At 38.0% G+C, this 16,878-nt stretch overlaps 1 protein-coding gene across 7 annotated transcripts in view; it reads left to right on the forward strand.

Moving 5' to 3' along the window:
• Positions 1-5,217: 5,217 nt before the first annotated feature.
• Positions 5,218-16,878, forward strand: part of MIA2 (MIA SH3 domain ER export factor 2) — a 37,781-nt gene continuing 26,120 nt past the window's right edge. For 3 of the 7 annotated variants that reach the window (XM_064658675.1, XM_064658677.1, XM_064658676.1), the window contains exons 1-7: positions 5,218-5,504; positions 7,006-7,139; positions 8,385-8,471; positions 8,797-10,606; positions 13,239-13,454; positions 13,600-13,700; positions 16,562-16,693. In XM_064658675.1, the coding sequence (XP_064514745.1) occupies positions 5,390-5,504; positions 7,006-7,139; positions 8,385-8,471; positions 8,797-10,606; positions 13,239-13,454; positions 13,600-13,700; positions 16,562-16,693 (2,595 nt within the window). In that variant the 5' untranslated portion in view covers positions 5,218-5,389. Of the gene's footprint in view, positions 5,505-7,005; positions 7,140-8,384; positions 8,472-8,796; positions 10,607-13,238; positions 13,455-13,599; positions 13,701-14,951; positions 15,136-15,453; positions 15,585-16,561; positions 16,694-16,878 lie in introns of those variants that run through there. The other 4 variants (XM_064658678.1, XM_064658679.1, XM_064658681.1 and 1 more) reach the window with 4 other exon arrangements.

Below are 16,878 nucleotides of genomic sequence, written 5' to 3' on the forward strand. Positions count from 1 at the left end.
GGTTCATTTTTTTAGAGCCTGTATACTATGCACTGACTATATCATTACTTATTATGTTTTTCTTCAGTCCTGATGCACAGATAAAGTGGAAGTCTCCAAGAATGTGTTTTTTCCACAATGCTCCACTTGGAGTCCTTGTCAGCATAGATTTTATACAGATCGTTCATTAACTATAAGCCGAAACATGACTTTACATAAAAGGTATACATCTTCAGATTCCTGCACCTTTATTTCAGGCAATGTCTTTGTGCTTGAAACTTCTTTATATTTTATTCAAAGGAAACCTGAACATAAATTTTCCTGGAGAAAGTAAGTATTAGTAAACTGAACACCCCCCTCCAGCAAAGTTAATTTCCAAAACCAGTAAATTTGCAAATAGATATCTAGAGCATCTTTTATTTCTCAGGAAAGTAATGGTCTTGTGGTTAGGTCCCAGTTACAATTTTAACATTCGGGTTCAGCTGCTGATTTTTTAGCAATTACTGTGGTATAACAGGGCAAACACTTGTTTTATTTATGCCCAAGATCTTTAAAATTAGTTTCCCTGATCAATGAAGTACTTCTCTGAGACTATGTGTATTTATGACGGGATCAAATGCCGCAACAGTGGTGTATGAGTAATATACAGAGACCTGTGTTTCACTCTTTCAGACTTCTTTTTTCTCCTCTTATTCCAGCAGTTTTTATTAGGTGACAGTATTCTATTATATGGCAAAATATGAGGCATTGAAAGCTTGGAAATGTGTTCTGAAGATGCAAAATTATAAAAGTCACAGGTTCCATGATTTTCTAGAAATGCACTGTGAGTTATGTTTGTAACTGGTTTTGTAATAGGGAATCTTGCTATTTGTTATCATAGGTAAAAAAGTTGGTTTAAGTCTGGATGATGAATGACTGTTACCTGTTAAAATTTGTCCAACTGGAAGCATGAATTAGTGTTACTTTTCTTCCTTTGACTTACTTTTTAAAAGATACTTGTTTAAAAAAATCTTTTTGGCATGACACTTGATCCAGTGTAAAAGTTGATCCATATTTTCAGCCAAACGTCCTAAGTCAAGAGAACTATATTGTTAAAGTGTTTTTGCCGTGGACTATATTCTTCCATATATTAGTGCAATATTCTACACTGTGAAACTCTATATTCTGCATAGAATAGCCCTTTGGTGCTATCATAAAAGTGTAGCCAAAGCTGTATATTATAAACTATACAGTACTTATTATAAAACAGATATTAGGAAAACTTTTACCAACTTATGATTTGCTTTGGGATCTTTATTAATAAAGCAGACACTGAGTGGTGTAGGAAATGCAACATCTCCCTTACTTATACAAAGCCATGTCTTCAAAGAGCCATCCAGTGTGCCATACTACTCAGATTATTTAAATTACACCATTAATTCTGAGTTGACCCTTCTGTGAATTTTAGTATAAGAGCCATAGGAATTTTAGCCACAAGAGACGTCTGCCTTTCTACTCAGTAGTTACAGTTACTAAGGTGTCATTGCAAATAAGTTAATAGTTTCATCCTAATTAAAGCTGTTGGAAATATCTCTTTTTCATTATCATTGTTTGTCTGCACATATGCAATAGTACTCATGTTCATTACTTCAGTTCTGCAGAATGAAAATTAACTGAAGTCTCCCTCTATCTGCTATAAAGCTTTCAACTTTGTCCTTTGGAAGCCAGCTGCAATAAACTCTATGAATCTTTGACTTTGGTTCAAAGGTGATTAGAAGTTATGCTTGTATAGCATATGGAAGTATAGGATTTGCACCCAAAAGTAAAGAATATTTGATATAAATATGATTTATTATTGAAGTTACTAGAGGAACAAAGAACTAGAGATCAGAGCAGCATTCATCAGCATTTAAGCCTTGAAAAATGGGTGTTGGGACTAAGCTACACAATGAGCAGTGCCCAGAATAACCTGAAAATTTCAGATGTAGATTTAACTGAGTAGCTAAGATGAGCTATTTATTTTACCTCCATGTAAAGACTTGACACTAAGTTTGGATATCCGTAGGAAACTGAAGTCAGAGCTATTCGGAGCTATTTTCACAAATACAGTAATAATGTGCAGATCTCAAGGTGTAGGTCTGATTGTTCTCCCACCCAAACCTGCTGAAGTATGTAAATTTAGGTGTCAGAATACCTGACTTTTCCATTTTTAGGTAAAGGAGCTCCATGTTGCCAGGTTCAAAAAGGGACTGTTAACCTTTCTAGGTCCATTGTTGGGTTTTCTCCCAATGTTCCGTGGTAGATGTGCAACACTGTAAAAGACTTATGACCAGCTGGATAAAAATGTTGTCTTTTTTTTTTTTTTCATTTGTTCTACACTTAGCATATAGAGAGTTCCAATACAAATTTCTTGTATATTCCTTCTCACCAATCTGCCCTGTAGAGATCTGGGTATGACCCAAAAAAAAAAAAAAAAAAAAAAAGCCTGTCCTACTTTTCTACTTAGAAACTTCCTTTGCGTTTGTCATATTTTAGCTGCTTGGCATTCCATTTTTCTCCTTTCACATCCTACAGATGAACCTAGAGGACACCAGGAAAGGTCCCAAATCACTGAGCCACTAAGCAATACAAGCTCCAAGGGAGGGAATGTTCATGCTGGGGATGGGGTAGCATTAAAGCTAGTCAGGAGTGACTGGGTGGTGTTTATAGTGTACTTTCCTTGGTGCACAAGGCTCCCTTGTGCGTTACATAACAGCAGAAGCAGCTGGTGTACTAAGTCATAGGATAGGCCTGTCTGACAACCAGATCATGTGGCAAAGGAAAGGGCCAAAGTGTTAAATTGCAACTGGAGGACATGTCATCTGCTGTGATGTTTTTGTTTGCAGGCCACTGCGGCTTAACGTGACCCTGGCTCACCTTGTGCCCTCTCTTTGCTGGCTCAGTAGATCAGACTAAGCATTAGTGTCCGGCAGGTTTGAGTTACAGAGCAGGAGGAAGGGGAAACTATGCTGCAAGTAGGATATAGCTTGGGTTTGGGGAAAGAGAAAACAGCAAATTCTGCATGAGTCATACTCAGGACTGAAGGAGGGGCAGGCCTAGTAGGAACCATATGACTGCAAAGATCAGATTGGGAAGGAATGCAGATTCTTAGGGTGCTATCAAGAAAGCAGAGAGGAAAGGCTCCCTCATGCAGGAGAGTGGGAAAGGAAAGGTGAAGTCTTTTTTGTAGGTAAGTGAGATGTACTGTGTTTAGGTCACCAAAGAAGTGTAGGAAAACCTTTGAAACAAAGCTTGCTTCTAATGCAAACAAGAAGATGGAGACTCCTTTTTTCACAAGGAGTCACATGGAAAAGACAATGGATACAAGTTAATCCAGGAGAGATTCTGATTAGATAGAAGAGGAAAATTTTTCACAATGAGAACAATTGGCCATCAGCGTAATCTTCCCATGGAAATGGTGTATTCCCCAGTGTTGGACACTTTTAAAATTCATCTGGACCATCCTGTCTAGACCATGCTTTTGCAAAGACAGGATGGACCACATGATCCTTGAGGTCCCCTTCCAACATGGTATTCTATGATTATCTGCAAGATTTCATTTATAGCACAACTTCACACCAATATAACCAGTTTTCAACTCCCTGCATAATTACTACTTTAAAGCATAACCTGTAGTTGAGAAAACATTATTTATAACTCCATATCGGATAATAGGTTGCTAAGATAGAGGGTATTATTTAAAAAGCAGGACATGTCATTTACTTATCTTTGGTATATTGCTCTGTGATATGTGATGTAGGGATAGCACATGGATTTTCTAGTTTTCTTATGAGCCTGAAAACTGCCAAGTACCTTTAAAAGACTTTGGAGTTGAGTAAGTATTCTCCATGCTAAAGGATTTTACTTAGCGTCTAGTGCATGAGAAAGCTCCAAAACAGTATGTGAAAAAAAATTCTATTCAAAGTTCCCAATGACCAGCTACAAAGTATCTAAAATGTATCAGTGCACACAAAATAGTTTATTAAACAAACAAATCAACAGAAAGCTAGAAAACTGTCAGTAGCTATATTAGCAATCATGCAAATCAATATAAGCATAAAACTGATAGTTCATCTCTTCAGTTAAGAGTACAGAAATTTGGCAGAAAATACACCCCGCCCCCTGCATTCCAGCTGGTCCTTGGAGATCAGAGGGTCTGGATGTGGCTGGGCTTAATTTATGATTATAATCAATTTGGCAGTATAGTCATGTTCAGTAAGAACTTTCACAAGCACAGATTCAATAATAGTTTAATTTACCAATCCAAAACTACAGTTCTGTTGTGTTCAATAAGAACCTTTACTGTCCCAGATTCACACACATGTTTATTCAAACAACAGAAACACACATTTGGGATTGCTGTTGATAAACGGACTGGCTGTGATAGAGCTCTAACAATAACAATAATATTGTGCTAGCCTGGGTAATAATAACTGCACATAAGCTTACTAAGCAGGCATCCCTGCTTGTGAAGAGGGAGAGGAGAGTAGCCTGCCAAGTGACTCCCAGCCCTTTTCATGTCTTCCTCCTAACTACATGAAAATTCTACCCTCCTGATATACAGCCCAGTCTTATTCTCCTCCTCCATCTTTACATGTAGCATAATCTAGGTGGAGAGTTGAGTAATGTAGTCATATATATGGTAGAATGTACTTCATTAATCTTATTAGTATATGCAGGATATGCATTTTAATATCCAAATAACCCTTAATCAGGCAAAAGTTACTTTTTTTGGCCATGGTGTCCTTCAAAGCTCTGGTCATATGACTTTATTCTCTTCAGTTCTTCAGAGCCAAAACAGGACCATCCTACCCGCACAGGACCTCCTCCTTAGGCCAACTCATCCTTTCTTGACATCAGCTATGTAGAGTTCCATCCACAAAGATAATGTAGAAGGTATGTGGTGTAGGCTGTAGATAGTAGGCTGTCTCAGCCCTTGCCTGGCTGCTTGGTCATCATCCCCCACCATCTTAAAATCAGATGGAAGATGTACATTAAAAATGCATTCATAATACAGAAATAATCCTGATATACAACTCCTGTCGAATTTCCCCAAGCACAATCTCCTACAAACTCAGAACAGAAGAATCTATCTGACAGAGGCTAAATATTGATGTGACCAGAACTAGTTTCTTTGTATTCAAAGCGTCAGCCTAGCTATCAGAACATAGTTAATTATTAATGCATGTGTATAATCAGGACGTCTGACTCTGCAGATTGTTAGCAGGTTAGCATAGTGTACTTAGGGTTTAAGCAGATGAGAGAAGGAAAATAGGATTGTAAGTTTACTTGCAATGTTTTGTTAGGCTAAGAAAAATAATGTAGAATATTCTTGCTAACGGCACATCTATGCAGTTTCCACAATTTCAGTGCATTCTGGATTTAATCTAAAATGTCAAAGATCTTGGATCAGAGAATTCTGTTGTTAGTAATTTCATTTTCAGCAAGTGTGCAGAGTACAAAGGTACTTTCAGAATGGAAGAAGTGTGGTGATCCAGAATGTGAGAGTAAGTAAAAATTTGGTTTTTTTTCAAAAGGAGTCTGTGGTATATATGCAGCTATTACAAACCATAATTTCAAAATTAGCAATGAAACAGACTGAAAATAAGTAGCCATAGCAAATGTTTGTTGTTAATACACTAAGTTTACAAGCAATAGGCTTAAACTTTTAAAACAAAAAGAGAAAAAAAGATACTTGCTGGATTGTTGTGTAAGGATATACGGATCAAAGTTCAGTAAAAATACTTTTGAACAGCTAGTTTTTCTCAGTTTTCCCAAAATGGGCAGTGTAAAACAACTTTAAAGTATTTTAACTCATTTTTTAAAGATATAAAATAAATTTAAAAAAAAAAACAAAGAGATAAAATATAAATAAAATAAAAATGGTAGGCTTTAAACTGAGAAAGAAGACTCTAACATGTGTTTATAGTACATTCATAGCCTATTCTGCAAAACTCTTTTTTTTTCTACTGTAAGCAAGCTGTTTGGTTTGGGATTTTTTTTTTAATTCTTCTTTAAAAACATGTTCTTAATATATCCTCTTTACTTATTTTTTCTTCTTTACCATGAAGTAAGTGCTGTAAATAGTTATGCAGTTCCTGAGCAGTAAATAGCTCTGTGGGAGGCTGAGCCACTGAATCACAAGTGGGCAGCAGCAAATAATGCCCCATTTATTATCCATCGATTACCATTGTGAAACCTATCACAGTTATATGAAGCTGTTTCTAAGCTGTTTCCATTGGTTTGGCAGCCTTAAGTTTTGCATTTTCAATGTAGATACCTTTTCCTGAAGTGGAAGAGACCTTAGATTTCCTCTGATGATGGATTTTTATTTTCCTGTGGAGCCATACCAACTTCAATGGGTTCTGGATGTTCAGAGAAGTCTATCTTTGTGCAACAATGTGGAATGGGCTCCAAACTGACCAGAGCACATCAGTAGTGCTTTCTGTGGGGAGACAGGGGTGGAGACAAAGAAAATTTAAAGTAATTCAAACTGAATTGGAAACTTTGGTCTTAACAATGTGTTTAAGGTTTAAGTTGCTTAAATTTACTTATTTCCTTCATAAGATAAATGTATGCAAAATAGAGGACAAAATCCCTGAAGTAATACTAGATTTAACTCAGAATTTCTAAAATACAAAATTAAATATGTCTGAGAAATATTTTTTAACTGTTTAGGTCTGGCTTTAGTAGTTAAATTTGCTAATTCTGCATACACATTTAAGCATTGAAACTTTGGCTGAGTAAACGTTGGAAAATGTCCACATAGGACAAGAGCTTTTCCACTTGATGTCTGCAGTAAATAGGAAAGAAAACAGGAGAGGGTTGCTTTTCCCATTAGTCACTTTCCACTTGATGATATAAACAGATTAGTATCATAACAAAGCACATACATTAAAATGTTTAATACATCAGTATTATATATACATCAGACTTCTTCAGTAACCTGACTTCAGACAAAATGGCAGCTATACTTATTTGTTTCTTTTTTTCTACATATTATTCCAGAGGCAATGAGCCGAGTTCAAGCCACTACAGACTATTTAGGGCCTGACTGCCGGTATCTTAACTTCAAAACAGGAGAAGAAATAATGGTATACTCCAAACTTTCCAGGGAAAATGAAAATCTGTGGACTGGCAGTGTAAGTACTTCAATCCGAAAGACTTTCCCTGTAAATATTTTAGATACTGTAATAAGAGCATAACAACTGCAGACTGCTTGCTTCTAAGGATCTTCCACTTCTTTTGTAACATTAACCAGTCCTGGATCAATACAGTATTTGGGAGATGGGTCATTGTTGCTATATTTATATAGAAAGCGAAAATCAAATCTTGGAAAAGATCACTCATGAAGAAACAAAGTCAATACCAGAATACAAGTTTTCTGACTCCTTCATGTTATCATTTGGCTGTAATGATTTCATCTGGTTCCCTTAAAAACACTCAGGTCTATCAGGTCAGGTTCCTACCTACAGGTAGGTAAGACATCCAGTGCTGGGACCTGACTTCACAGTTCAGTGCTTAAGGAAAGTTCCCAGAGAAGTTATCATGCATATTTAATGATTTGGAACAATGGACAACACAGACCAGCCATTTGAGAAGGAATAGATGCATTGATCCAAATCAAGTTTTACTGCTAGTAAAACTGTGTAAGTACTTCAAAACTAGAATATATTGGTAAACTTTTTTTATCGTAAATGATCTTTCACATTTATTGTTTAACAGTGAAATTCTGTCTTCCTTTTTGTCATTTGGGAGTATCTTTGCAGGTACCTCACTATTCCTTGCCTTCCACAATGCATTCCTCCATTAAAGACAATCTGCAATGATTTGATGTAAAGCTAGCAGTTGGTTTCTTGGCCAGAAGGACTTTACTTGATTCTTTTGGACATTATCATTAACTTATTTTCTGCAGTGTTGCTGTCTTCATGGCCATTTTCTCTTCTGCTGCTTGTACCTGAATGTCATATCCTACTTTTCTTGCAACTTATTACGGGTCATTAGTTATTAATCATGACTTTTCTCCCACTTGAGACAATGGGAGCCAATTTTAGTAGGAGGTGGTTGCGACCATCTATGCACACAACATTGTCTTCAGCTGAAACACTTTTAAGGCTACTGCCTGGGTTCTGCACAAACACACATTCATAAAAATAACACAGAAAATAGCAATATGGAGCAATACACTCCCCCTTGCTTTCTGAAATGGCAAATGGAACATTTCTGTGAAGGAAAAATAAACCAATCTTCTGACGAAACAGAATGAAGGGGATGGGGGCAGTTCTATAAACTTATTGTTCATCCATGCTTTTCTAGGACATATGCAAGCATCTAACATATTTATCACTTAAGTTTAAATGCTCTCATTCCTTTTATATTTTTTACAGAAAGGAAAGGATTTTGGATACTTCCCAAGAGATGCTGTGAAGGTTGAGGAAGTTTTTATTGGAGAAGAAGTTGAAGTGCTCACTAAGGTAAACCAACACCACCAGATTTTCCAATGTAGTTTACAGCAACTGAAAATCTAATATTCGGTAAGAAATTCAAGTGTTGATGCATATTTTATTCCAGATAATTCAAAACATTTGTTTTTTACACTTGCTCCATTTGCATGTTTATTGTCCTCTAAAATATTTATGTAATTCATTATATAGAACCCTTAGGAATAATACAATTAATTATAGTTCTTTGTGTAAATTTATAACTATACAGAAAGCATGAGAATATATATTGCTGTGCTACACGGTGCTATAGAAAATTACACATTAAACCATTTTAAAGTTAATATTATTCTTTTAGGAAACTGATTTCCTCTGTCTTCATGAAGATAAGTATGTTTTTGAAAATGAAGATAGCACATTATATGATCACAACAAAGAAAGTGAATATTCATTGTCTGATGCAGAACCAAAGCTGCATGAAAACGAAACCTTAAATTATACAAAAGACTCCATCCAAAATGAAGAAAAAATTGAATCAGTTTCTGAAAACGATTCTGAGGAAACTCACGTTCAGGAGCCTGCAAACAAAAAGTTGGTTAGAAAAGATGATAGTAAAGAGCCACAAACCCAAAATAGTCTCCCACTAGAACCCATTCAAACTCAGTCTAGCTGGATTTCAGGATGGTTCACCACAGAAAGTAAAAATGATGAAGAGCCCTTAAAAGTTGTTACTGAATCTTTAGAAGAAAATAAATACCAAGGGAGAAAAATAATGGTAACAGATGAAAATGACTTACAGGAGCCAAACGACAAGGAGGAACAAGAACCCCCAGCACCTGGTTGGTTTCAAGGTGGACTGACGAACTTTCTGTTTTTTGGTGAAGAGAACGAAGATGTAGATTTGGCATCAGAAAAAAATGATCCACAAATCCATGATGTTTCTGGTGTGTCTGAGCATACCAATACTGAACAGGAAACATCAGACACAGAGTTACTGTCAGAAGAAGAAAAGAGTGAAAGCCAAGAATCCAAATCAAATTGGTTTAATTTGGGTTTAAGCGATGTTCTTAATTTTGGCCATGCCGAGAAAGATACAATTGCTACAGAGGACCAGAAAAGTGGAGAAATAAAGGATGGAGCAAATAAGAACGAGGAAGAGCAGACTTTAGACCAGAAAGAATCACACATGGACAAAGAATCAAAGGAGACAGCTAAAGCAGTGACAGAGGAAGATGAAGAGAATAATGCACAAGAAATAATAGATTCACACAGGCCACATCCTGAGGAGATACCAGCAAGCGTACATACTCTTAATAACACCAAAACCACCTCAAATAGCACAGAATCATCTTTTGATATACTGACATGTGACAAAGAGAAGCCAATTGAACCTTACAGTTCAGAAGAAGATTTGGTATCAGAAATCCAACTGTTGAAAAACACTGAAGCTGAAAAGAGAAATCAGGAGTCAGAAAGCAGACGTGGCCAGTCAGGTTGGTATACAAATATCTATAATAGTTTTATTGATTATAATGCAGACACACATGATAATCAACAGGGACATGAATCAATTGCATCAGATCAGATTTCTTCTTCTCCTAGCCTACCTCCAAATTGTGATCCCTCAGACATAAAACATACAGAAGAAAAGCCCGACATATCTGAAGAAGAGAGCCATTTCTTCTCTTTTAGACATTTTGCAGACATACTGAAGTTTCAGAGTTCAACAGCCAAAGAAGAGCAAGTGCAGAGTTATGGGGAACTACCAGGAACCACAAATAATCATCCAGGCATCAAGAAGACCCCCTGTGACAGTGAACCAAGTCTTAGTCTGGAAACACCTGAGAAAGACAAACCAGTCAAAGCTTGTAATGCACAACAAAATTCAGCATCCAAAAGCCATTTCAAAATGGATAATGATGTAAAAGAGAAAATTCACAAACCAGAGAATAAAAACAACCCACTGAGTTTTTATGAAAACAACATCAAAGATTTCAGTCAGGATATTTTTAATAATGAACATAATCAGAAACCTGGGGAGTCCCAAGAACCGACTCCAGACCAACCTTTCTCTCCTCAAACCTCATCTAGTAGCTTTGGTTTAACAGGTACCAAAACTTCTGAAGAAACTGGCCATTTGGAAGACATGTGGAGTTTCAGAATGGAAGGTAAAAACTGCTTGCAGAGAAGATCTAAGCTTCCATAATAAAAAAAAGGCCTCGTTAAAGTCTTGATAAAATACCACAGGGGAAAAAAAACTGAAGGCATTTCAAAACAGAAGGTTAAACATAAAGAATCAGATAACAGTAATGCAGATACCTCCAAAGAGACTGATCTTTCTCTTCAGCTGGCAGTGACAAACAGGGCAGTGGAGGAAAAAAACTACAACAAAATCTACCAACCTAGTAGAATATTCAACTGCTCTTGATGCTCTTACTGATAGCTTGTCAGAGAAAAGTGACAAACTGAACAAATTCCTATAAACATGCAATATCATCAGAAAGGTGAAGCAGAAGTAACATGGGAAGATTCATATTCCCAATATCAGCTTCTGGTACCAGAGAATGGGCAGTCTTAATCCTGATCTTAGAAAGAATATAAACATTACCTGTGATACAGTAAAGGAAAACATTATTCTGTATCTTTAGGTTTAGGCCCATCAATTCAAGCTATTATGATAGTGCAAGATACAAAAGCATAGAAAATAAATCTGAGTTTTGGAAGGCATCATCAAATACTACTTCAAAAAGCAAAGTAATACCAAAGTCTTCAGCTGAATCCAAGTCAAAGTATTTACAAAGACAATTTACCAAAAATAAAAGAAAAAGTCATGTGATATTAGTCTGATCAAATGTGAACTTTTACCCTAGAAGCCCTCTAAAATAGAAGACATTTTTAAAGAAAAAAAATAGACACCTAATGTCTCCTAAACCCCTCAAACTAGAAAGCCAGACTGCTATTAAAAAAAATTAATTAAATCTTGATAACCTGGGATTGCTCGTAAACCTGGCTGATAGAATATATGTTGAAAAACAAGATACTGTTGTAATCAAAAAGATGGATAATAGTGGAAAAAAAAAAGATTGCTGCTACTAAAACTAGTTAGAAGAAGAAAAGAAAAAAGAGAAAGAATCTGAAAATCAGAGAGTAAAAGTCCAGAAATATAAATAATAGCAATTATATTCTAGCAGAAAGAGTTCCAGTAGTATTTTTACCAAACCACTAGGGTTCTTTGCAAATATATTTAGTAAAACTAACAATAAGCCTGTCAGAAAAAGTCTAAGTATACATGTTTTGTCAAAAAGCCAAATGAAAATAGAAGTGACACTAGGACTACTGTCACTAGTGTACTTAATACTGCACAGAATGATGAGATGGAGGTAGGAGCAAAGGAATCTGAACAAGAAAAGATACTCCTAAATGTGGAGAAGGTGCAGAAAATGCTGAAATCAATTTAGAAATCGTGCAAGAAAAATTTGGGGAAGGACAGCTTGGCATTTTGTAAAAAATGCTGGAAAACAAGGAAATTGACAAAATCACAGTAGGGTGAACAGAGTTCAGGTCCCAAAAAAAAGGAAAACCACGCAAATATTGTATGATGAACAGATTTACCAAACACATTAATAACATTCCAACAATTTTATTTAAAGCTAAAACAAAATGTTCCCTCTATGAAGGAAGCAAACTGCTGCAGCTGCAGCAGCAATTTGAAAAGATTCATCATGAAATCACAGCTTACTCAACTAAAGATAATCCTATGCAGAGGGAACAGGTCATTGTCTCTGCACAAAAGGGGCACAATTTTGACACTGGGCAGGGAAAAATATATGGAAAAAAGGAATGTTCTTCTAGAGCTGGCAGAGCTTTTGTCTGCTATACAATTAAGTGTGCTGCCCAAAATGCAGCTAAAGTTACTAGGCTAATGTTTCACTAACAGTGATTTAGCAAGAACAAAATATCCTTTGTTGTCAGAAAAAAGTACAACAGATACAACGCTGTCTCCTTCTGGTGATTTAAAATTAAGAGATAGTGAGCCTAACTCACACTAGTTAATGTCTAATTTACGATATTTTGAGGATCTGATAATACAGGTTGTGTTAATATAATTGTATCACTTTAAGAGCCAATTACTTGTCTTGAATTTTGACTACTGGACTATTTGTGATGCATATCTTTGGCCCACTATCTTGAAGCATAGAATTAAATTAAACAATCCATCATTTTATTTTTTTTATTCGTGGGTAAGCAAGATGTGCGTTTTTTTGAAAGCGCTATTTTATTGACTTCAGACAATTTACTCCAAGTCACTAAAACTAAGGCAGCCAGTTGTCTTCAGTCATACTTCTGCATGAATATACCTGTGGTTCCTTGTATTTTGCAGTGAAGCTTGTTATCTTGTGGGAATTTGTTAATCTTTAATCCTACATGGCATTTTTAGTTGTTCTCCTTCTAAAGCTCTTGTATTTGGAAATAAGAAAGAGATTTACTAATCCTGACCAGGGAATCTATATGCTATCTATCAAATCCTGAACACTGATTTTTAACTCCTTTACTACAACACAAGTTTTGCTTAAAGCTCTATCCTCCAAATTCTGAGATTTTGAATAGTATTTCTTAAATAATTTCTTAATCATAAGTCTTAGCATATTTACTCTAATGTGGTATTCTAATGTTTGGCTTTAAACTGAGAAAAATAAAAAAAATTAAAATCTCTGTAGAGGTTTATATCTTATCAGAGTACGTATGTGTAAGTTGAATCCTCGGAAAATAACCATGATTTCCCTTTACATTTATTTGTAGGAGTAGGCAGAAGGAAGCTACTAGAAGAAACACCAGAGAAGAAACATGAAATAAATGTAGCTGTAGATAGGGAACTCAACAGTGACCAAGATTCAAAAGGAACAGCCATTGCTTCAGTAAATTCTGAAATAAAAACGGACAGTTCAGTAGCTGACTCTGTATTTGATGTTAAAAAGCCTTTCTCAGATGCCATCCAGAACTACGTTCCAAGCAACGGTAAGTGTTGAGTTTCTTAATTTTAAGGAAAATTAATTTGCAACATTAAAAAAACCCCAAACCACTAAAAAACAGTTGGAATTACATGAAGCTAACAATTGTAATGTAGAATCTCTTTTTTTTTATTTCCTTATGATCAAATTAGAAGGAGGCTGGATATATCAAATACTACTCTTCTTGAATGCTCTGGAGATCAGGGACTCAATGAAATCTGTATTGTCAGCAGTGATGAGTGTTATCAAAAAGGTAAGAATTCTTTCTGTGATATAGCATTGACATTAGTGCAAAATTAAGCCAGTTACAGATTATGTTCAGCAAGGAAGCTCCTAAAAAAAAAAGAAAAAGAAAAAAAGAAAAAATCCTTTTAAATAAACCCTCTGAAGTTTTTTGCTTCTGCAGTTATCTGATGCCAAATGAGACAAAGATAGCTCAGGAAAATGTCAGGTCAGCTGCTGCTCATCTGCCTGTTATTTGCAGTGCAGAATCTGATGAACATAGGGTGTGAGGGGATTTTTTGGTTTTTTGGGGTTGTTTTCAGAAGAGCCAGAAAACACCTCAGTGGTGTTTTTAAATTTTCATGTGTGTTTGCTGGTTGTTTGTGGTTTTAAAAATGAAAATAATAGCTCTCTGTAGTTCCCATGATAGTACTGCTTAAATTTGCTTGGACTTAGAGTTTGGGTTAGGATGACTAAAATAACCAGAATGCTTCCATTGTTTTTAAAAAGTATTTTCAAAGCCTTGAGTCCCAAATATTCCCCTAGTTTGTAATTGCATTAAAAATACTTTTCTAAGCAAATATGCAAAATACAAAATGGGGTTGTTATTATTGCTATGGGGATGTTTTAAATATCAAAACATAGGGCAGAGTGAAGGTGGACCTTAATGGACATAACTGCACAAGAAATGATGCTGCCAGAGAGAAAAGGTAGATGGTGTTGCACTGTCTTTTCTAAACAAAAGAACAGAATCAGGAAAAATGAATAATTTTGGTGCTTTGGTTTAACTTTGTTTAGATTGGTTAACTGAAGTTTAAGAACCACATAAATGTGTTCCTGATTTACAGTGTACTTATACAGAATAGGGTTAAACTGCAGTCTAGGATGATGAAGACTGAAGGGCTTTGTTTGTCATGACCCAGACTGGATCGTAGTGATCACTGACAGTTCGCCACTACGGCCAAACTCATTCCTGTTTGTTTGATACAGCTAAAAAAGCCACTGCCACCTTTTACTTAGCCCAGTCCCTTAGGTGGTACCAGCTTCACAGGCAAGTCACTCGCCTTGCACTGTGAAAGTTGTTAGCACACGTTAATTAAAAAAATCATTAAAAGAAAAGTTAAAACAAACACAAAAAATAGAGTTAGTCTCAGTGAATAAGATGGAGAAAAATCCTTTGCCATGTGGCGTTGCGTTTGTACACTGGCGCAGCAGCAGCCCCGGTACGACCAGTTTTTGGCAGACACGGGGCAGGAGGTGACGCCCCAGCCCTGCGCCACCGGGGCTGCTCCCCCCGCGCTCCACCTGCCGCCCCCGCCCCGCCGGGCACGGACGGCCCTGCGCCCGCACCGGGAACACGCGCGGCGGGTGTCCCGGCGGGAGTCGGGCCCTTCCCGAGCATTCTGTTTCTGGGATCACCCGCCCGCGCTCGGGCGCACATGGAGGCAGCGGGCACCGCGCGGGAGGTGAGTTTTCCTGCGCGTAACTTTAGGGAGTGACAGGAGCGTATTCCCGCGGGGCCATGTCGGTGCCGGAGCACGGGGTCGGGGGGAGCTGCCGGTCCTTCCCGGCTGCGGCCCCCCTGCCAAGGGCAGGGTCTGTCGGGAGAGGCCCCGAGCCGCCGCTGGGCGAGCGACGGAAGCCAGGCCCGGCCCCACCACTCCCACCTGTGCCGCGCCGTCCCCCCCCGCTTTCCGCGGCAGCGGTGGCTCTTTCCCGGTATCCCCCCCTCCCGGGCAGTGGTACGGGCCGGTTGTCAGGCGGCGGGCCGGAAGGGGCGCGCGCCGCCCGCGGGAAGATGGCGGCGGGCGGCCGCGGGGAGCCCGGGGCGGGCACCGGCACCGCCGGGATGTGGCCGGAGCTGCGGGACAGCGCCCGGCGCTACTGCGGGCTGGCCTGGGAAGGGGCGCGCTGGGTGAGCGAGGGAGTGGCTCCGGGGCCCACCTCCGCCCGGGGAAGCGGGGGCCGGGGGCCGTGCGGCGGGGGGCTCAGGCCGGGGAGAAATCGAAATTTACAGCACAGTGACATGTTCTTAAGCACGGCTCACATATAGTAAGTGTGAGCTACGTTGAGGATGTTGTATCTTTGAGTAAATAGTGAGATCCATTTACAAATAAAATGTGAGTGTATTTAAGTGTTTAAAATGCGTTAAATCACTGACGTTTTCAAGTATGTTATTTTAGCATGAGGTTGGCTGAACAGGTTTTTCCACCAGAAAAATGTTAAATACTTGCTAGTATTGATTCTTCCAACAGTGAAATGTGTAGACAGCTCAAAGGAGAATTTGCTGTAGTACATTCTCAGTACCTAAAAGGGTCCTACAGGAGAGCTGGAGAGGCACTTTTTACAAGGGCTTGTAGTGATGGGGCAAGGGGGAATGGCTTCAAACTGCAAGAGGGCAGGTTTAGATGAGACAAGAGGAAGAAGTTCTTTACTGAGGAAATGGTGAGACACTGGAACAAATTGTCAGAGAAGCTGTGGATACCCCAGCCCTGGAAGTGTTCAAGGCCAGGCTGGATGGGGATTTGAGCAACTTGATCTTTTGGAAAGTGTCCCTGACCATGGCAGGGGGATTGGAACTATATGATCTTTGAGGTCCTTTCCAACAAAAACCATTCTGTGATTCTGTGATAGTGGTAGGTTCAGAAGGAAAAGTTTTCAAAGCTTTATCTATTCATTGTCATATCTTGTTGGAACTTTTTTCTTCTTTTTTTTTATTTACTTGGTAAATCTAAAATTCAAAAATCAAATGCTTCTGTTAACCATTTTTTCAGAGTTTTCGGAAAAAAAATAGATGTAGAAGGCTTGTAAGTAAACTAAGTCAACATGTAATGTCTATTTCTATTGAAAATCTTAATCTCTTTAGCTGAAGCTTTTTACTTTATTTTTCAGGCTGTGGCTTCACTACCTGAAGATATGAGACCTGGCCCTGACCTGTATGGTTTCCCATGGGAAATAGTGATTTGTGCTGGCATTGTTGGAGCATTTACAATTCTCTTGTTCCTGTACAGAAGTTACCAATCAGTAAGTGTTTTTGTTTAATCCCAGATGGCAGCTAAGCACCACACAGCTGCTCTCTCACTCCATCCCCTGCATAGGGATAAGGGAGAGAGTCAGAAGAGTAAAAGTGAGAAAACTCATGGTTTGAGATAAAGACAGTTTAATAGGGAAAGCAAAAGCCATGCACGCAACAAAGCATAACAAGGAAT

This window comes from Pseudopipra pipra, chromosome 6 (genome assembly GCF_036250125.1).
Source record: "Pseudopipra pipra isolate bDixPip1 chromosome 6, bDixPip1.hap1, whole genome shotgun sequence".
Taxonomy (NCBI): domain Eukaryota; kingdom Metazoa; phylum Chordata; class Aves; order Passeriformes; family Pipridae; genus Pseudopipra; species Pseudopipra pipra.